Source organism: Aspergillus ibericus, assembly GCF_003184845.1.
Source record: "Aspergillus ibericus CBS 121593 unplaced genomic scaffold BO80scaffold_5, whole genome shotgun sequence".
Classification (NCBI taxonomy): Eukaryota; Fungi; Ascomycota; class Eurotiomycetes; order Eurotiales; family Aspergillaceae; genus Aspergillus; species Aspergillus ibericus.
Genome location: NW_020292103.1, coordinates 245,190 through 265,121, shown reverse-complemented (window position 1 = coordinate 265,121; position 19,932 = coordinate 245,190). Strand labels below are relative to the sequence as shown.

At 52.9% G+C, this 19,932-nt stretch overlaps 7 protein-coding genes across 7 annotated transcripts; 4 read left to right on the top strand and 3 right to left on the bottom strand.

Moving 5' to 3' along the window:
- Positions 1–2,811: 2,811 nt before the first annotated feature.
- BO80DRAFT_204396 (uncharacterized protein) lies at positions 2,812–3,726 on the bottom strand. The gene has a single exon (XM_025714239.1). It carries the CDS (start codon positions 3,555–3,557, stop codon positions 2,970–2,972), a length of 588 nt encoding a protein of 195 aa, XP_025578929.1. The 5' UTR covers positions 3,558–3,726; the 3' UTR covers positions 2,812–2,969.
- Positions 3,727–5,688: 1,962 nt separating this feature from the next.
- On the bottom strand, positions 5,689–6,027 carry BO80DRAFT_441472 (uncharacterized protein; the record flags this gene model as incomplete). The annotated part of the gene is made up of 1 exon (XM_025721192.1): positions 5,689–6,027. The coding sequence occupies one exon, from the start codon at positions 6,025–6,027 to the stop codon at positions 5,689–5,691; it is 339 nt and encodes a 112-aa protein (XP_025578928.1).
- Positions 6,028–9,767: 3,740 nt separating this feature from the next.
- BO80DRAFT_204262 (putative HLH transcription factor (Hpa3)) lies at positions 9,768–11,870 on the top strand. The gene is made up of 4 exons (XM_025714237.1): positions 9,768–10,162; positions 10,214–10,957; positions 11,016–11,255; positions 11,317–11,870. The coding sequence occupies exons 1-4, from the start codon at positions 9,949–9,951 to the stop codon at positions 11,631–11,633; spliced, it is 1,515 nt and encodes a 504-aa protein (XP_025578927.1). The 5' UTR covers positions 9,768–9,948; the 3' UTR covers positions 11,634–11,870.
- On the top strand, positions 11,870–13,101 carry BO80DRAFT_204240 (uncharacterized protein). Its single transcript, XM_025714236.1, has one exon. The coding sequence runs from the start codon at positions 12,107–12,109 to the stop codon at positions 12,779–12,781; it is 675 nt and encodes a 224-aa protein (XP_025578926.1). The 5' UTR covers positions 11,870–12,106; the 3' UTR covers positions 12,782–13,101.
- Positions 12,960–17,280, top strand: BO80DRAFT_204278 (uncharacterized protein). The gene is made up of 2 exons (XM_025714238.1): positions 12,960–13,093; positions 13,152–17,280. Exon 2 carries the CDS (start codon positions 13,196–13,198, stop codon positions 17,096–17,098), a length of 3,903 nt encoding a protein of 1,300 aa, XP_025578925.1. The 5' UTR covers positions 12,960–13,093; positions 13,152–13,195; the 3' UTR covers positions 17,099–17,280.
- Positions 17,281–17,715: 435 nt separating this feature from the next.
- Positions 17,716–19,002, bottom strand: BO80DRAFT_204204 (uncharacterized protein). The gene has a single exon (XM_025714235.1). The coding sequence runs from the start codon at positions 18,812–18,814 to the stop codon at positions 17,939–17,941; it is 876 nt and encodes a 291-aa protein (XP_025578924.1). The 5' UTR covers positions 18,815–19,002; the 3' UTR covers positions 17,716–17,938.
- A 478-nt stretch (positions 19,003–19,480) lies between these two features.
- BO80DRAFT_204202 (uncharacterized protein) lies at positions 19,481–19,931 on the top strand. The gene has a single exon (XM_025714234.1). The coding sequence runs from the start codon at positions 19,609–19,611 to the stop codon at positions 19,837–19,839; it is 231 nt and encodes a 76-aa protein (XP_025578923.1). The 5' UTR covers positions 19,481–19,608; the 3' UTR covers positions 19,840–19,931.
- The last annotated feature ends 1 nt before the right edge of the window (position 19,932 follows it).

Below are 19,932 nucleotides of genomic sequence, written 5' to 3'. Positions count from 1 at the left end.
GAAGTAGGAAGGTGGGTAGATTCCCTGTGAGTGAAGTGGAGGGGCTGATGCAGGGGATGGTGGGGGATTATTGTACTATACCTAGGTAGTATTGATTGATTGCTTAGGGAGGGAAATCATAGGAGAGTACTCCGTATTCGTTTGGCATCTTTGGGGGGGGGGGGGTAGGTGGGCGGGTAAATGAATGAATGGATGAAGTTGTGTGTTCACTACACTGTATAAGATACTGGCCGATTGGGTAATTGCTTGGGGGCTGGTTAGTGGGGTACTAAGTTGCTTGGTTGTAGACTTTATTAGTACCTACATAGATTCGGGGTTGTGATTCTTGTGCAATAGGATTTTGGACTCATACTAGTACTAGTACTGGTGGTGCTGGCGTTGTATATAGTTCGATGGAGAGGTCTGGTGGGTGGTGGATGGTATATCCGAGTCTGTAGGTATTCATAGCCTGCGGGATATATGTCTAGCGTTTATAGTTCCACTGTGCTTTCTTTATCTCAGAGCAGGATGCCGTTCAAGTCCAATGATCTTATGTCTAATTATTTGGCGGCCTAGATGTTTCTTCTGGAAAGAATCTAGACTCACGATGGTGTACGGAGGACTATATGTTGATAGTTATGACTGGGATCTCCAACCGGTGACAACTTCCCTCTGCTTATTGCTGATTGCCATGATCAGGTCCGTTGAGGCGTCTCTGCTGACTGTTCCCTTCATCGACGGCGGAATCTGTCCGCAAATGATCCGTCGAATGGTCCGTCGCGGCATGATTGGACGGCTGCGACAGGGCTATTGGAACCTTGATTCCCAAGCAGGCTGATGCCCATTCTAGACTCTTATTTATACTTTGCTGGAGAGGGATAGATTTGCTTTTCCTTGTGGTGGTGGTGGTGGTGGTTGTTGTGCGACAAATTACCGGGTAAATGGTGATGGATGCAGAAAAAGTAACTATTCGGGGACAGCCAGACTGGTCCCCAAGATGATCTGATTTGATCCCTGTCCGAATTGGATTTTAGAAACCCCGTCCCAAATTTAAGTCGTACCCTGAATGCTCTGCATCCAGCGCTGAAAGATGGGTGGTCAGGGCGTCCGACCAGCTGATTGGCCAAGAGCCCTGCCAGAGGCACAGGAGGCGTTTCAAAGAGTCAGCCATGCCTTGGAATAAAGCACCACCTGCGGATCCGGCCAGCTGATGCCCAGTCACCCAGAGCCTCACCTTGACCCATGGGTTCTTTGTATCAGATGTCGGCTGTAAAGTTCACGCCTTGCAGGATGAGAGGGAATCCCTGAAACGGAATTGTATTCGAGCTGAAAGGATATACCCGGAGAGGGCCGTGTCGCCCAACTACAGGGTACTTTGCGAAGCTGGCGGCGACAGGCAAGGGCACTCGTAGGGCTAGGCGAGTGATGGCTGAAGTGTTGCCCCCACGTGGTTTGGTCCGCGTATACTCGGAGTTCAGGAACCTGGCACACCGTGCGTAAGTGGGTGCATCGGCTTACCTGTCGACGCATCCGGTGAGGCTGTGGCCGGGAGGATTATTTCACATGGAGATAACCTACATATTGGGGGTCTGTGTTGTTGGTTGGAAAAGGGCCCCGTTCAGCCGGCGTTGGGGTCGGAAATTGTGATAGGTGGCCCCTCCCCCCCTGGTTCATTCACACGAATGAGAGCTGGTCTTCTGGTGTGCAGGCGCTTGCATGAAGGATACATTCGGCCGTCGTTGGTCGTGCTGGCCCGCACGGCACACTCGGTGGCTGAACTCGGTTATTGTCCAGATGTACTCCGTCGCGGTGGATACATTGCAAAGATTGTATCAGGTTCCGCGCGCTCAGTTCCAACCCCATCCTTCACTTCCGGTTGAGGCAACCGGCAAGTTCGCTTTGTCGCCTGAGTAAGCACTACCATGCTTATTGAGGCGACAGGGCCGAGTTGGGGACTTAGTTTGGGACTGAAGAGCTTATTAGGCCGGTGGATCGATCGATGGCCTGGCTAAGGATCCGACGGGGCCCCCGAGGCGGCCGTAGCAACTAGTTTAGTTTATCAAAGTCCAAAGGATGCCTCGGTTCATCTTCACTCTTATCCTCTGAGTCAGATAGCTGGCGGGTGAAGATAACTTCCGGGTAATACACCGATCGAGGAGACATTCCCGCGGGCGGTGGATTTGGGCGAAATCGATCGGAGATGTCCGTCCGTCATGAATAGGCAGCTGGCGAGCAAGTCACTCCGTATCTTCCTCCCGTCTCGCCTGTCGCGACGCTAATTCACGATGACATAATCGCCATGGCAAGCGCCCAGGCACGTTGTCGAGGAGATGATGATTCTTGCATGCACGCCGCACTCTAACTAGCCGTGGGGTCTAGTCATCTGCATCCGAGCTCTGCCATGGGGAAGGTTCAGCCCGAGCATTTTGGGCCAATGACGCGGATAGGCTTGCCGTCATGCCTGGACTTCATACCCAGTCCGAATCGCCACCGATCTCAGCTCTGGTAAACAAATATGACTAGGTACCAAGCGGAGAGTCACGGTACTCCGTAGAGCCCAGTCAATGCCGGTCACTGCCTCACAACCCACCAGTTTGCGGTTGGCTGAGGAAGCCATGTCATGTCGGCGGGACCTGGATGAGGCACTCGAGAGCGCAGGAGCATTTGGAGACATGGCGGCTTGGACACTAGGTGCTGACGCGGGCTTGGACAGGGTCAATGTAACCGTCCGGGCTTATCGTTGAGATATCCGCCGGGACTTAATCTAATCGAGAGAGCACGGTGCAGCGCCCCCGAGTCTGGCCCCCGAGCGACAACGGGGATTTGTCAGGGCATCAGCTGTGAGCTGACAGCCTCGGGGAGAACATCCTTCAGCAGCTGCAGGGGCGGCGGCTTCGTCAGTCGCCTGGATAAAGAAAGATGCCTCCTAGACCGTGTTGGGCAGGTGCTGGAAGGCCCCGGTGGGTGTCAAATAGATGAACGCACATGGCCTAATCCTGCACGAGCGACCCCGTCCAGTCGACTGCTAGTACTGTGCAAGTACTCCGTAGGAAGTACTCCGTCCGGAGGAGTCCATCCATAATAATCTCGTGGCCGGTGATTGAGTGGGCGCCCGGCTCCACCAGCCGGGGGGGGGTCCCCTGTCCTGTCACGGCGGCCCAGCGCTGCACGCTGCACCAGAAGCTATCACTGGATGATGGATGATGGTTTGGCAGAGGGGAAGGTGGCATCCGGCTCCTCCCACGAGCCGTTGAGATTTCCATTCCAGCCCCGAGTACAGAGTACCGAGTACCGAGTACAGGAATCAAATTCTCATCCTCCTCGCCAACCCAACCAGGCAGCGGGTCGTTGCATGGGCCAGGATTCCAGAGTGTCTCCATTTCTCCATCCGGTCCAGATCCGACTCCGACTCCGGCTCCGACTCCGACCGTCCTAAGTTTGGGGGCGCTCGCGTGTTTCCTCCACAAGGCCATCGTGACGGTTGGGTGGAGGAGGGCGGAGGAGGGAGACAGTGGGCCTGATGGTGGGCAGTCCGTGAATGGTGACCGAAGGCGCCTGCTTGGGTTACAGAGCATCATGCAGGCTTAGCTTCGTCCTCCGTCGTCGTCGCTGGCGGGCTGCCACCGCTTCTGATTCGAGGGATGCAGTTGGCAGATCTGCACCGCACTAAAAAAAAAAAAAAAAAAAAAAACCATGCTACATTTTCCTAATGCATCAGTCATTCCCTCATCGCTTCCTGTCGACAGCGACAGCCGACAGACAATCGAACAGACTCCGTAGGTGGGAGTCTCCGGCGATAAGATCAAACTCCAGGTCGGGGCTTAGCAATCACCCGCCAACCCGTTGGATTTCACTAGTCTTTCTTTTCCCCTCTTCCTCTTTCCCCTCTCTCTGCTGTTGAGGGTTAATCATCGAGGTTATTCGCGGCTAATTGAATCACAGTCGGTCGCGGGTTGGCTCCCCAGTGGAGCCTCCCGAACGAGTTCGATCCTAAAGGCAAAATCACCCGAAGGAGGCAAGCAACCACACCAGGTACCAGGAGCAAGGGTCTCAGGTGACACCAGTTCAAGGTGTTCGGTGAAAGCGTCAGGAACTCCCGATGGACGCCACATTCTTCTCTCGCTCCATGTGTGGAAGCAGTTTGACACGCCGCAGAACGGTGGCCGTGACAAGGAAGGGGCTCTGGCACTGACTCGCCCTGCAACCTCACTGGCCATGGCGATAACCGAAAAGGGGAGTCTAGCAGACCACGCATGGAGTGGGATCGACATACAGCGCTTGGCAGGCAAGGACAGGATCTACTATGTATCTAGAAGGGGACCCAGGTCGATCATACACTTGTAGATAGTCGTCGGATGTTGAGGATATCCCACATGTAGCTGCGGCGTACATGCGCATGTCGGATGGTCACATTCCACCGGAGCGGGGGTCTACAGGAATTGAGGGTCTGATTATTGGTGCCTCCCTGCATCGGAGCAGACGTGGTGTATGGCGGTGTTTGCTCGTTGGTCACGGGCGGCATCGACCCATGCAGCGGTGGTTGCACTGCTGCTGTCTGACCTTCACCACTGATGATGGCCAGCTCTTGGCGCCGTGTGGCTGCACCGGTCCAACCGTCGCATGTCCAGAACTCCCTTAGCGGCGATCATTCCATCATGGTTGCCATGTGTTGTCGGGTGCTGGAAAGCCAAATCAATCGTGCTTTAGGCTGATTGGGCCCACCCCCTCCAGACTCCCCGAGGACAATAACGAAAGAACAGGAATCTGAGCAACAATACCGAGTCGATTGACGGCAAATTCGGCTTCTTATCTTGCGATTGTCTCGACCCTTGCTTTTTTTTTTCCTTGGGTATTTTCTGGCCTTCCACCTATCTAGTTTCTTTGAAGGGGAAGAGGGGGCCATCGACCCATGTGGTACTCCAGGCTCCGTACTGTAAATTCCATGTCGGGCAGGTATTATTGCTTCCGATGACAATGAATAACCAACCATCGCAGCCACACAGGCCTGAGCACAACTGAATGTCGATGGAGCTCTGACAACGATTAGAAGACCGTCGATGGGGCCTTTAAAGGCTGACTGCAGGGTGCGTATTTTCAATACCCTCGATACCGGGTTGTCTCAAGAGGAATGAATTCACAATAGACCCATGCGCCTGGCGACTTGACATCAGCACCTCGCGAGAGTATTCTAATTCCAGACCTAAATGGTCTGCAAGGAGGACAACGCAGGAGGCCTAGTACCAGTGCCACCGCTTCAACCGGAGTGGTACCAACCATCCCGCCCACCGTGGATGATACGGTACGCTTACGCCGCTTACGGCAGTTCGCAGGCCGTGGGACCCCTGAGGCCGATCGCTCACTGCAGCCACGTGAAGGCAGTTCGCATCGAGATCGTTGCCGACCGATGATGGATGGATGGATGGCCTTTGCTTTGTCCTGGAAGGGATCAGGCGGGTGATCTGGTAGCCACGCCTGCTCTCGTTTTCCCTGGGACACCGGTCATCCAGTATGTCCTCGCCATCTGTCCATGATCCCCGTTGATCTCGTCTCACATGTGAGCCAGCCTGCACGGACTCGATGATGTCGAGGAAGCCAAGCGGAAAGTCAACCGACGGCGCTTACTCGACCGAGAAGTCTCTGACTGTGACAGTGGCCCCGGGTTGCTCCATCCAATTTAGACCAAGGCTTGACGCATGTCCTACTCTGTACTTACATATGTCGACCGCTGAAGAGCTCCAAGCCATGCGGTCGACCGTGACGACGGGCGCGAATTCCAATGATGCAGAGACTCTGGGTTGTGATGTAATGGGCAGCTGCACACCAATGCACGGTAGACCCCTGGTACGGTACCTCGAGCCAGCTGCGAGCTGCTGGGAAGTCAATCCCTAGCATGGCAGCCCCTCCTCCCCGGAATGCCTGGGACAGGCGCTCAACAACGTGTTCTCCCGTCATGGTTCGAGGTGCCGGGAATTCTTCAGCCCACGGGACATTTTGCAGGCGTGGAGGGTGCATTTGCCATGCCAGCGGCCCGGCCGTTGATTGGGCCATCCGAGCTGGATCGCCTCTCCATCCATTCTGGGCCCCACTTCCCGGCTGGTCTGAGCTACGATTGCCCCATTTGGCTAGCCCCTTGCCCAAACGGGCATCGAGCCTTCCCGAATTCCCTGGGCCCCTCCCCAACTTTCCAACAGGCAGACACAAACTTTTCCCGTTGGATGGGAAAGTTATGGATCCCACTTGGCCTAGTAGCTGCGTGGGGCCGGTGACAGTCTGGAAAGTTGAACTGTTGAATCGGCCGACCTAGCAGGAGCATGATAGTACAGAAGGATTCGGGTCTAAAGGATGCTTTCCTTTCCCGTGGTCTCCCTTCTCCATTCAATTTCTCCCCGATGGACCGGTTAGATAGCATCGCCGGGAAAACTAGTCCTCCTGCGCGCAAAGTAACCTCGGTACGATCTGCGTGAGGATTACCCAAGGCAGGTTCTGGGATTACCCAACTCGGACAAGTCTCGTTCGAGCTTTTTCCATCGCAGATACGATCCCTGGCCCAGGAAGGCGATCTCCGTTCGTTTGCGGTGCGATGGAAAGATTGGCGAACATTTACGGAGGACGGAGTACGGAGTACGTACTACCGCCTTTCAGGGCCAGGCAATATCGTATGTATCATGAGCCAAGGCAGGCGGAAGCGACCGGTTGATAACCGGCAAGATCGAGACAGTGACGAGGGTGGGCGCAAGGCGTCATTAGTCCCAATAATTCCCTGGGAGGGACGGGGAACTGTCAAACGTGGCTCTGATCTTGCCGAGAAAAGGGAAAGCGAAGCAGAAATTCCCTTTAAACCCCAGCAGAGCTATCCGATGCGCTAAATCGCTAGTGGAGGACTAAGCAACTTCAAGTTTGGTACCTGACATTTACACTGATCGGTCGTCCACTGCGTATGTGACTGGGCTGGACCTCGACGCGTCGACCGGCAGAGTTTTGGACACGGAAAAACCATGTTGGAAAGTCTGATGCGAAGAACCGACCATTCTTCGGCCTCATGCTAAAAATTGTGGCAGAGCTGCCACCCACGGAATGAGCTGCTGGCGACAGGCTCTGCCTCTTCCCTGGGTCGGACCCCCAGAAATGGCCGCCTCGTGGCGGTGGACTCCCCATTGATTTGGAAATATTGAATTTCGATTTTCTTTTGATGTTGAATTTTGAATTTGGGATTATTACTAATTTGTTTTTCTTGTCTGCTTTCGCGCGCAGTAGTGCCCATCCGTCCAATGCTTGGCTGCTTCCAGACGGGCTCCCCTTCTATGACCTATGCTAGACAGCCCTCCGGTCTTTCATCTCGTCCGTTGCGGTGCGCCTCTTGAGGTTACTTATCATATGGACGTATTGAATAGTCTGTAGGCTCCTTGAGCCACGGAGAAATGGTCGCCTTTAGCGGATGATCCTGTTGAGATGGGCTTCAAGGCCTGTCCAATTGTTGGCGACGAGTGCTGACCACGTACCGGTCGAGTCCGCAGTGCCAAGCGACATTTTCTCGCCCAGGTCTCTCTGGCCCTCGTACAGGACTGTACTTGTCAGGTGTCTAATTACCCATCAATACTTTCGCATTCGTATAAAACCTGGGTGTCTCATGTGGCTGGGCAGCGGACGAGATGGATGAAAGACAAAATCATGCGGCAGCGAACCGTAATCCTCATCTCTCTTCAGCCATACAGTCTATGTTCAAAATTTAAATGAGGAAGGGGAAAGGAAAAAAGTAAAAATCGGTGGGAAGGGAAAATGGCAATGCTAAGGGCGAAGCAGACAGACATTAGTTTTGATAGAATATGACTGACTGCCTCTCATACATAGAAGGTGGGAGGGAAGAAGGAAGGGGTGGGAGTGACTGGGAGAGGGTGAGTGGGCGGCACCACCTATTTTCCCCCAGTGTAATTCTTTTCTTTTTCCCTTTCTGGCCGTCCTTCACTCTCCGAATCTCACATTGATTTTATTTTACCTTAATATTATTTATTTTGTTCCAGCCCTTAAATTAAAATTTATTTTGGCGTTAGGTAAACTGCATCTGTCACTCGATCTCGTCATTCTTATTTTGCTTGCGATGCTGCATCGGTACCTTTGCCTTGCACTCCAGGTTCCCCCCCGTACTATTACTTACAGCCTGCTGGCCCTCTTCAAGACGGTCCCTTTTCCACCAGGCTAGGAGGTATCACCTTCGATCATATCAATTAATGCCTATCTGCGTTCCCTCTTCTCCAACCTCTTTTTTCCTTTGTCCAGGTCTGTCTCCGATTGTTGAATTCTCGAACCGCTTGCACTCGGTTGCCCATCGTTTTTAGTTTTCATCCGATTTATTTTATTTTAATTATTATTATTATTTTTTTTTTTTGTCTCTCATCCAGACCCGCCCTAAAGTGACCAACTAGTCCGAATAGCTCCCGCGACTAAGTTGAAGTTCCCATCTCCCTAGCATTTTTCCCGCCCGATCCATCCAGGTTCCAAAACCACCAGCAGCACCAGCACCAGCACCAGTGCCACAGTCTTGTTCCTGCGAACTAGACGAGGAGGACTACGACGACCACGACTACTATTCTTATTACTGTCACCGTTCTACCATCTACTAGTATCTAGTGCTGCTACGACGGTGGTTAGTTGTTCGTTGTTACTGGTGACTACTTACTAGTTATTACCCACTCTTGTCCTTCTTCAACCGCGGCCCCCCTCCAACTCCTCCAACTCCTCCTCGTCTGTCTGGCGGTTCTTCTCCTCCTCGCTGCTCCCCTCCAGTCCAGCCCGTCCCACGACGGCTTTGCCTTGCCTTGCCTTGCCGTGCCCTCGCCCGTCTCCTGCCAGTCTCTTCCTTCTCTCTCGTTTTTCCACACTCTCTTTCGTCGGTTCAACCATTTGCCCCCTCCTCCCCTCCCTCCCCGCAGCCATCGTTCTAGCCGGTCACGTTAAGGTTCTGCTGGCCATCGGTCGGGGACCTTGCCCTAACACTTCTTCCTGCCCAATTGTTCGTCGTTTTAATCTCGTGCCACGTTCCGCTGCGCCGCCCGAGCGTTTTGCACCCTCGCCATCTGGTAAGCTCCAGTCCTGCACCGCAAACCCATGCCCCGGAACCATTGGCCCTGCCGTACATAATTTCCGTCTCCCCCATGTGGCCGAAGCTGACACGATTTGTTCCCTTTTACTTAAGATTTAGTGTTCCCTTTCCCTCCTACCACCTGTTCCTCCACCTGCATTCTCATCGCATATCTTCTCTCCTTCGCCGATCTCTTGTATAACCTACCTCTCTCCTCCTGTCCCTCCCACCTCTCCGTCCTCCGCTCGCTTCCACCAAGACGGTTTCTCCCGCCCTCCTCTCCTCCCCGGCAACTTTTTTTTCTCTCCTGGAGGAAATACCTTTACGGTTTTGACTCGACTTTACTTACCGTTACCGATTTCGCACGGCATTTGCGCTCGTACCTTTCGCATAGTGACCGCCGCTTTGCTCTTGTCGCACGACTACAGCACACACACGCTGCGTGTTATCCCTACGGGATTGAGTGTCGGAAGGGAACAGACATCCTACCCAATCTGCTCGAACTGGCCTTCTTGCAGTGGCTTTGCTAGACCTAGGACGTGCAATACAGCGGCGACCTCCCCATCGTGATTGACCCCACGCGCCAGTTTGAGTCGGTTTGATCCTGCACTGAACTCACGCGCTTCACACCAATCCCACATTAGTCACATAAGGTTGAATACGGTCTCCATCGCAGAGATCGGCTTGTCAGTCAACGTCTAACGTTTGCTGTTCAACTACGTGCTGTGGCGATTCGTCGAATATGAGATAGCGGAGGGACACTGGCTTCTACACCATTCAGACCTGTCCGAACACATTCTCTGCGAAGGCGCCTTTTTTCTACGCCTCCTTTCGCCTGAACCGTCTTATCTTATACATTGTTACATTACCGAGATACCCGTTAGCCGACTATCATGGAGACGACCCTTACTCATCGGCCCTGGGAGCCTGCTACCACGGGTCCGCACACCCCCCCGGTATCGTCGACTCAGACTCTGCCGTCCATTTCAACTTTGACGGCAAGTATGGCCGGCGGTATCCCCACTCAGGCCGAGAAATCACCGGGGAATGCCTCCCTAAATACGATAGAGCGCGATTCAGGGAATTGGTCGATGCCTCAAAGTACCAGTAAGTCTTCGTCTCACCCGTTCTTACATGCGGAGGCTGATTTCTCCCTAGGGTCGTCTACCTATTCTACCGCAACCAATGGAACCGGCAATTATCCCTCCCTCTCCTTCCTCACATCCTCCCAGCCTTCCCCCAATCGCGCATCCTATGTCTCGGATCGATCTCCTTATCCCAACGACCACTCCAACACCAATACCCCTTCCTCCGCGGGGGCGCAGCCCTCGCCAAACTTTGGTTCTACTCAACCAAATACCACCTTACCTTCCATTAACCAGAATTATGATGTTCCTTCTCAACGAGGTAGTATCGTGGAACCTCCTGAGTCACGACGGAGCAGTGTGGATAGTAGAGTGAACCAAGGGATTAGCTCACTAGCCATCAACCCGGCCTCCCCCTACCACAGTACGAATGTCTCCCAAACATCTATCGTTTCGGGCCTTCAGAGAGAGCGAGGTATATCCATGGATGTGAACATGAACAACTCCTACCGTGGTCCTCGCTATTCTGGGGGGCAGCCGCTTTCTCCACTTGGCCCACGGGCTGGCGAACATCGCGGGTTTGCAGCTGGCCGCACTGCCCCTGCGATCTCATCAAATCCTCGCTCGGAAATTTACAATGCCGAGGCACCTACCGCTGGTCTCGCATACGCTTTCCCAGACCCAGACGTTGCGCGATCCAATTCCGTCTCTTCCACCACGGAAAAGTCTACCAACCAGTTCTCGCGGAAAGGAAGTACTGCCGAATCATTGGCCAGCAGCGTATATTCCGATGCACGGTTGCCCCGTGGACAGCATGGTATGTGTTCCAGCCAGCCTTATGTCCTTTACACTACATGATCCTCTGACCTGTGTAGAACTACCACAAAATGTACACCACCATTCCTTGCAACACAAGCAAGTCCGTGGCCTAATCGGAGAGTCCGAGGCACACAGTGGCAGCACACCCTATAGCAGAACCCCGGAGCTGAGGGTCACACATAAGTTGGCGGAGCGAAAGCGCCGCAGTGAGATGAAGGATTGTTTCGAGGCCTTGCGTGTACGCCTCCCACAGAGTCAAAACAACAAGTCTAGTAAATGGGAGACACTTACAAGAGGTACTTCACACCATAGCCTATTTGGGATCCGTTCATTGTTCTTTGGCTAACTTTCTTCCAGCTATCGAATATATCGCTCATCTGGAGAAGATGCTCGGCAGTACTCGCCGAGAAAATGAGGTCTTGAGGAGCGAGCTTGAAGAGATGCGCGCTCAACTCAGTCAGCAGCAAGCCAACGGCCAATCCCGACAGCCGTCCATCTTCGAGCACCATTCTATGACGGCTCCTCAGCCGAACGGGCAGGTACACGGCCCGATCTTTTCCGGTTATGCCCCTGGGTCGGGAATGGCGCAAGAACAACCTCGTACGCTGCCCCCTCTCATGAATGGGACGGTTGCTCCGATGCAAGGGGTGCAGTATAGCGATGAACGACGATAGCCGATGGTTGGCTACCGCACATTTGCCATGGAATGGCCCCGCGATGAATGCATTGGTGACGGTTACTTTTGCTTGACACAGGCCATACTCCCCTGTGCTCTAGACCTGGTATTTGACTTGGCCATCTGGCTTTGTAGATTTGTTTTGGGTGGTTATTGTCATTTGAGCGACAATCTGCTTCACTGATCCACCAACCCGCCATTTCCACCCCCTCTCTTTTCTTTCCGTCCCCCCTCCTACATTATACCTTTGGTGGTGTTCCGTTGCATCTTCTTGGGGTCGGGGGTAGACTCCCTGGGAATTGGACTTGGGCGTGGAAAGTGTTTATTCGTCTGCATCATCTTGTATTGCCGGTGTGGTCGAGCTCGCAGTGTGTGTACGGAAGAAGGCTAACAAGGGAACCCGATTCGCCGTTGGATGGAAAAGGAGTGTGTCTGGTGTTGGACTTGATATCCCCATGGCTTGTTTATTATATGTATGTTGTTATACGGATACCTCTGGAAATCAGATGTCACAGCATTGGGTGCTGCGGATTGGCAGCCCCGTCGATTGAACCCTCGACCAGGCCTTCTACCGGAAGCACTTGGGCCATCATACGAATCGTAGTCAAATCGCAATGTGAGGGGGTTGGGCTCACGGGCCACCACCGGTGTCTTGGACTCTTTGAAAAGCGGCGAGAATCTGCAGACGGGCTATTTTTGTCACGGGCGTGCGGGCCGCTGATTGGCGCACGGGGGCAGTTCTGCAACCTCACCGTCGTCTCGGATCTACTTCTGTTCGCGCCGTCCCCTCATCGGCGGCTACAAAGCTTCCTCTGCTTCTTCAGGAGCCAATCCCTCCCGCAAGCTCCATGTCAAACATCCGTCTGCAGAGCCGATCAAGCATTCCTGCCCAATGGAGTCAACCCGTCCGGGTCGACCGTCTGGAGCTCGGAGGATTTGGTCCTCTGCCAAATTAATAGTCAGGACCATGCGGGCCGGCAGGTGTCCAGGGCCAGGATGGATAGCTGTTGCATGATTTGCATCACTTGCTTGCGCTTCCTGGGACCGCTCGTGTTATTCCTCTTCGCGAAATTCTTCGTCCCCCGTTGTCTTCCCGTCCATGTATCTCTCTCCCCTTTCTCAACGTTGGCGCCATCGGAACTTTGAGTTTGGATTCAATCTTGGCCTATTTTTCTTTATCTTTACTCTTTGTTTCTCCACCAGATGTACCATGTGTGAACAACAGCGGGTGCGGTTGTGCTGAAGCTGGTACCTGTTCTGAAGACCATTGTTCCATTCATCCATTCACGGCTGTCTCACCTGTGGATTCTTTATTGACAACAATAGCCGTCCTGGGTTTCTTTGTTTCCTATTGAATCACCAGGCAGACAATCCATCAGCGGAAGACTCACATTCTTGCAGTTGACCTGCTTGTTCAATACCCAAACAACCTTATCAAAACGCATCATACAGTTTACGGTACTTGGTCCAATCCAGTTCGCCCGATTCAGACCCAACAACTAATCTCCTAGTTCAGTACAAGGCAACCGTGTTGGCCACACAGGCAATACGGTTTCCAGAATGCAGAAACCACCAGCAGAACTACGAATACCTGCAGCTCCAACTTTCCCTCTGTCGTCACCCATCACAGAGGAGGTTCCTAGCCCGGTGCCTTCGTCCCCTGAGGACCATGAAATGGAAAGAAATCGACCCTTCGCTTTCCTGAACAAAGCAACACGCAAGAATCCATTCATACGCAAAGCAGGACAGGATCACCATGCACAAGAGCAGGAAGCAGTGGAAGGGACACGGGATTCTTATCAAACGGAACCGAACCAACAGGGTCTCGGCAACCTGAGTCTTTACACTGGGAAGAGGTCTGACCGACCTCCTGGATTGAATCTGGTCACAGACTTCTCTCCGGCCGGTCCTAATGGTCTGCAAGATGAATCTGATCCGACGGTGATGGATTTGAATGACTTGAAGGCGCTTTCAAAGGCACGAGAACAGGAGAGGGCCACACATGGTATCAGAGGAATACTGAAGAAGGGCTCGAACCAGGAGTTCGACCAACCCCCTGATAGATCCTCCGGATCAGAAAAGAAACGCCTGTCGTTATTCAATATGCGGGGAAGGAAGAAGGGCAAAGACGACCTTTCACCCTCTGATCGACCCATCATGATTGGGCTCAGCATGCCATTTGATGAATCCCCAAGCTCTCATGAGAGACAGCTGAAAGTGAACACAGGAGAGGCCCAACGAGCGGCACTGACCCCCTCGATTATTGTCACACCGGCCAAAGAAGATACATTCTGGACCGGTATTGGCCCAGTGCATCCGCGTCCTAGGATAGCATCCAGCATTTACTCCCAGCCAACCCCATATCCCGACGACAAAGACAAGGACCTCGATATACCACCGGTGCCTGCCATTCCGGACTTTCCCTTTCTCAGGGGGGCTGAAAACACAGGAATCGAGCCTGCACAGATGCACTCTATAGCTTCAGCAGGGAGACAACGTGCGTTCTCGACCGGGACTGTGTTCGAAGAAGACGATATGCGACGTGCGAGTCGTTCTCGCTCTTACTCCAGCGGGACGGTCAAAAAGATCCAAGATAGGTTGAGCATCAATACCGAAGCAAATCGACATCAGTCAGAAGGGTGGTGGACCTATCTTCTTTCGCCTTTGATGGGTCGCTTCAGCATAGCCTTGGGTAATACCACACCAACGGAGCCTACTAGACCACCAGTCCCCAGTATCACAACCGACTTAGCAGCATCAAACGACGAGTGGTGGGAGAAAGAAGTATCTTGCTTTTCCCCCGACACACCAGAGGCAGCAGTGGCCCACCATAATGAAGAACTATCCGATTGGTCAGATGATAGTGTGAATTCATTTGACGAGAAAGACTTGGGCAACCAGGATCAGACCGTGGAAACAGGGGATCTGGGTGCATCATCCTTTATGTTTCCTGGCCAGCCAATTCAGGGGTCTGCTGCCGAGTACTACCAAGCTTGTGCCCACGAATTGTTCAGCGGAAGGCCATATTTCGAATGTGTCAACCATGTTTGCTCCATCACACCCAAAGACAAGATACCGGGCTATACTGAGAATGCAGTTCCGGTCAGCTCACATGAAAAGGGCCTTCTTATCGATGTTGACACACCACGGGATGAAGATCGAAACTCAAGAGTCGCAATACCCGCGACTCTAGGGGCGCGGACCTTGTACGAACCCAGTGTAATGGACAAGAGGTCAGAGGGTCCCCTAGATGATATCAAGAACAACGATGCTCGTGACAATAACCTTAGTGGGCACCCTCTAACTGAGTACCGGCTCAGCCAACATCCTCCAAGCGAGCGTCCTCCAAGTGAATGTACTTCAAGGGGATACCCTCCAAGCTCGCATGCTATGGTTTCGCACCCTCCCAGTGTGTATCCTCCGAGTGTGCACCCTCCGAGTGAACATCCCCAAAGTGAACGCTCTCCGGACGAGACTATTGCGCAACCTCAAAGCGAACACCCTTCTGATGAACCTGTCCCCAATGGACAAACGAGGGAGATCCCTCAAGACCCCCCCCTCATGACGCGTGCTCAAGGAGGGGTCGAGGGATTAGCACCACCAACAGACAGCCAATCCCAAAGGAAGATATCCTGGCCCATCTTCCAACCAATCATCCAATCAGCACCCCAGCCAGCCATACAGCCAATAATTCAACCGGCACCTCAGCCGGCCATTCAGCCCATAGTCCCACCAGCACCTCCCCCTCAGGTCATTTATGTCCAACCTGCTACTGTCCCATCACCGATTCTTATAGCGCCCCCCGATCGAGCTCTACCTCAGCATTTCACGTTCCCTCCTCAGGAACATGAGGCCCAGCCACAGCCCCCTAACCCTACGTCTCCTGGCCTTCAACAAGCCACTGAGAGAGGCGGGTCGATTCCCTTAGCCGATATGCATACTAGCCCAGCGCCTGCATACACTTCCAATCACAATAGTTCGTCCGCTCTACCTCCTCGCATGGAGCAACTTCCTACTACGCGAGATGAAATGACAAACACAATAATAGAAAGGGAGATCATTGAGATCCGACGGAAGCCATTGGAGAAGCACGAGGACAAAAAAAACAAAAAGGGAAAGAAATTTCTCGGGTTCTGTTGTTGTTGCTGTGGGAGAGGCGGGTCTAAGAAAGACAAAAAGGACAAAGTAAAGCGCCGGTGGTACCTGGCGATCCTGACGTCCTTTCTCATAATTATAGCAATCATTCTTCTCCTGGTGATGACGTTGACAAGGAAGGGCGACTCAACACCGGTGCAGTCGCAGTGGCTCAATCTCACCGGCTATCCACCGATGCCTACCGGCATCGCAACAATTGCAGGACCAGAGCCCCAGACACAAGTCTCAGGTTGCATAGCTCCATCCACCCTCTGGAGCTGCGCTCTGCCACCAGAAGAACAATCCGCAAACGAGCCCTACGCCGCCAACGAGCCGAACTTTCGCGTGGAAATCCAGTTCCGCAACGGAACCTATCCAAACAGCACCACAATTGCCTCAAAGTCCAGCAAAACGCTCTCCTCTAGGAGCTCCGATAACTCCTACAGCCCATCACCATCACCACCAAGCTTGAAGGACCAGACATTCCTTGGCAACACCACCGACAACAATACCACACCCTACGCAGGCGAAGAGACCCCTTTCTACATGACTATCCTCTCAGCCAGCCATTTGACATCTACATCCACCCTTCGCCTGGCGCGAAGATCCGACAGCTCCTTCCCTAACCTCGCAACCATCATCCCCTCACCAGACGAAACCTCCGACGGAACCGCCGCCGCCGCAACCCTATACCCACAGCCCTCATCTCAACCCGTCCGTCTCTACAACCGCGGCCTCAGCACAGAACACTACGGTTTCTACACCTACTTCGACCGCTCCATCTTCCTCTCTTCTCTGGCCCCCCTCAACGGCAGCACAACCGACGACGACCCCAACGACCAAAACGGCGGATCGAACGAATCCGACGCCCGCGTCCGATGCACATGGTCGCAGACCCGCTTCCTTATCCAAATCTGGACCCGCTCCAACAGCACCCTCCTCCCGAGTTCGACCAACTCATCATCATCAACATCCACAACATCCGCCGCAACATCCACAGCCACATCCACCGCAAACTCCTCCGCAACGGACTGGACCCGGCCCGGATCCTTCCCATACCCCGTGACCATCACACTCGATCGACATGGCGGCGACGCCAAAGAGAAAATGGTCTACTGTTACGGAATGGAGAGTGACGAGAAGATCAACTCAACGGACGTAAAATTGCAGATCGAGAACCGGTCGTACGGTGGCCATTTGGTCAATCCCGCCCCGGGCATCTTCGATCTGTATAGTAATTCGTCGAGCAATGCTACTGGAGACTACGGTGGCGTTGATGGTGGGACGGGGGGATGTTCTTGTAAATGGGTGAATTGGGTTGCGACATGACGAAGATAACATGACTTCAACTAAGACGGAATAGTCAGGAGTGGTGTAGGGGAGGTGAAAAAAAAAAAAATTGATCTATATGACTTGATTTGATTTCATGCTATCTGATATGATTGATCTACGCATAATAATGAATGTGATTATTAGAAGAATCTATTGTGAATGATGGTATTACAAAGAAATGTGATCATATAACATAAGATTAAGATATACCAGTATAAATTCTATTACGATGAGATAAGAGTCCCATTCTACTTAAGATTCGGCCTCTCCTCCCCCCCTCCTCCTCCTTTCTGCCGGGCTCCATGGCCCATCACTCGACAAGTTATCTCTACATACAGAGTAGTAAACTTTGCAATCATCTCCATTACACCATTGCACTAAACTCTAGATGAATGCATAGGATAATAAAAAAGATTGATGTAGATCAAGAAGTAAAATTCTAACTTGTAACTTTCAATAACTTGGGTACTTCAAGATAAAACCAAGATCTAAGTTAAGTCAAGTTTCAATCCAAAAAACGCCGGATACGCCTTCAACAAGGAAAAACGGGGTTGTTTTTGTCAAGAGGTCGGTGGTGGAAAGGAGTGATGGTGGGTGTATAGTTTTGGGTGAAGGTGTAAAAGGAGAGTAGCAAAGATGTGAGTAAGATGGATGAGGGAATGATAGGAGGAATCAATAAAGGAATGTATGAGCTTCCACTTCTCATTGGGGATTATTAGAATATTCAGGGCAGAGTGAGTACTCGCATCTATAAAACAGCCGCTTTGGGTACATGCAACATCCGAATGATGGGTAGTATCAGAAATCAAACGAGAGACAGTATTAGGGGTCTGTTGTTTATGAGAGCATGAGCAGGCCCATGGCGATGCTGCCGACAAGGGCCAGGCCGGGGACAATCATCTTGATGCCTGAGCTGGACGGCTCGAATCCGGTGGTGGTGGGTGCGGCCGGAACAGTGGCACCACCGCCACCGTTGCTGCCGCCGGTTGCGGTCGAGAGGGTTGTCTTTGAAGTAGTTGAGTTGGAGTACTTGTGCGTTTCGGTACTGGGGGTACCGGTGGTGAGAGGAATTTTGGTAGTAGGTGCGGTGGTCAGAGGAATTTCGGGTGCGACTGCCGGGACAGAAGGCTGAGTGGCCTGGGCACTTGTTTCAGGAGCGGCCTCGCTCTCCGCAGAGGGCTTGATAAGAGGCACACTTGTCTGGGCAGCGGTGGGCTGGGTCTCTGCGCCGGGCGTCGTAGCGACGGCAGCTGCAGGAACACTGGATTCAGCAGCGGGAGGTTGGCCTTCCGCGGCGGGTGTCGTGGCGACGGCAGCTGCAGGAACACTAGATCCAGCAGCTGGGGGTTGAGCATCCGCGGCAGGCGTAGTGGCAGCAGCAGCAGGAACACTGGCAGCCGGCTGAGTCTGGGGAGTACTCGACTTGATGAGTGGGACACTCGTCTTAGGAGCAGGGGACTCTGCAACCGGGGCACTAGAGCCAGCGGCTGGAATAGGCGCCGCGGACTCTGTCCCAGCGGCATTGGGATATGCTGTGGGAACGGTGGAAGCTGTGGGTTTGGCTTCAGGAGTACTATATTCTGGGCCGGGGTGCTTCACGGAGGCAGCGGCACTTGGATATTCAGAGACCGCCGTTGACGCTTCATTCTGGGCAGCATGAACCGTGCCAGCTGCGATGGCCAGAGCGGCCACAACATGGTTTGAAAAGTGCATCGTGGGTAGGGTGCTTAGGAAAGATAACAAACACAAGTTGAAAGAGGTCGTTTGCTTTATGTAGTACAAACAACACACTTAGGCCTAAGGACTGGAAGAAGTAGATAAGAAGGCAGACAGATGGGTTTGGATCTCCGGGTGCTTTATAGCTTCCTTGTCATACCAATCCGGTACCATCAGCGTCGGTCGATTTAGACTTGGGGACAAAGTAGCTTTCCATGGTGCCATCCACGAATAGCAGGTCTGAAGAACCGGATGCCGTAGGGTGGGAACAAACGTGGGAAGCACAGCACTGCTTCCGGAGTAGTATTGACATCGCTCAAAATAGCAGCATTTATAGCCGCCCGGATGTAGATATTGAAGCTTACTGTTAGCAGATGCGGCGTGCAGGGCCTCCCATATCATGTGACCCGGAGCCTTCTCCCGCGGGGTTTCCTGAAGGGGCAATCGGGCGGCCGGAATCAGCGAGCAGCGAAGGAATGTCGATCCATTCTTCATCGGCAATCTTCAGGCTCAGTCTCGCTTATGAAGCTGGGTGATATTTTCAGAATAGACGGAAGCATCTGGGATGGTGTCAATTGAATCGATTAAGCTCACCACGTTGCAGTCCCATCGTTCCCGATCGTGTCCAAAATCGCAAGCAGAATGCTGCATAGTCTTCCATACCTAACATCCAGTAAAGTTCAATAGAATGAACCAGACCAGTGCAGATTGGGCATCTTCCACAGAGAGAGGGTCATCTTAGTCGATCCTCGGAAGCTCAGTAAATCCGTTGGTGATATGGACGGGATTGCATGTCCCAGTGCTGCCAATGTCATTTGCTTGTTATAGCAAAGATGTCGGGCGTGCTCGATGCTGTACGGAGTAGACGAGTTGTCGCCTCCAGCCGTGTCAAAAACCAACCCCTCCCCTGTTGTTTACTATGTTTTCTGGTCGCTTTATCCCTCCTTCATTCGATGCCTTCTGAGACCATCAAGCGCAGACCGTCATCGGGCCACCTTGGAGCGCAGACAGAGCAAGGATAGTCTCAGTCATCATATTAGCAAGCAGTTGCTGTGTTAGTGAGTTTGAATGCCTCGGGTTAGGAGCTTTGTGAAGCTTCACGCAGATAACATCAG

Bases quoted from the DNA above. Each gene is read 5' to 3' on its own strand.
- BO80DRAFT_204278 (XM_025714238.1), top strand. From the start codon at position 13,196: ATGCAGAAACCACCAGCAGAACTACGAATACCTGCAGCTCCAACTTTC.
- BO80DRAFT_204396 (XM_025714239.1), bottom strand. From the start codon at position 3,557: ATGATGCTCTGTAACCCAAGCAGGCGCCTTCGGTCACCATTCACGGAC.
- BO80DRAFT_204202 (XM_025714234.1), top strand. From the start codon at position 19,609: ATGTCCCAGTGCTGCCAATGTCATTTGCTTGTTATAGCAAAGATGTCG.
- BO80DRAFT_204204 (XM_025714235.1), bottom strand. From the start codon at position 18,814: ATGCACTTTTCAAACCATGTTGTGGCCGCTCTGGCCATCGCAGCTGGC.
- BO80DRAFT_204262 (XM_025714237.1), top strand. From the start codon at position 9,949: ATGGAGACGACCCTTACTCATCGGCCCTGGGAGCCTGCTACCACGGGT. The intron at 10,163-10,213 runs GTAAGTCTTCGT...ATTTCTCCCTAG, and splicing joins GTCGATGCCTCAAAGTACCA to GGTCGTCTACCTATTCTACC. The intron at 11,256-11,316 runs GTACTTCACACC...ACTTTCTTCCAG, and splicing joins ATGGGAGACACTTACAAGAG to CTATCGAATATATCGCTCAT.
- BO80DRAFT_204240 (XM_025714236.1), top strand. From the start codon at position 12,107: ATGTATGTTGTTATACGGATACCTCTGGAAATCAGATGTCACAGCATT.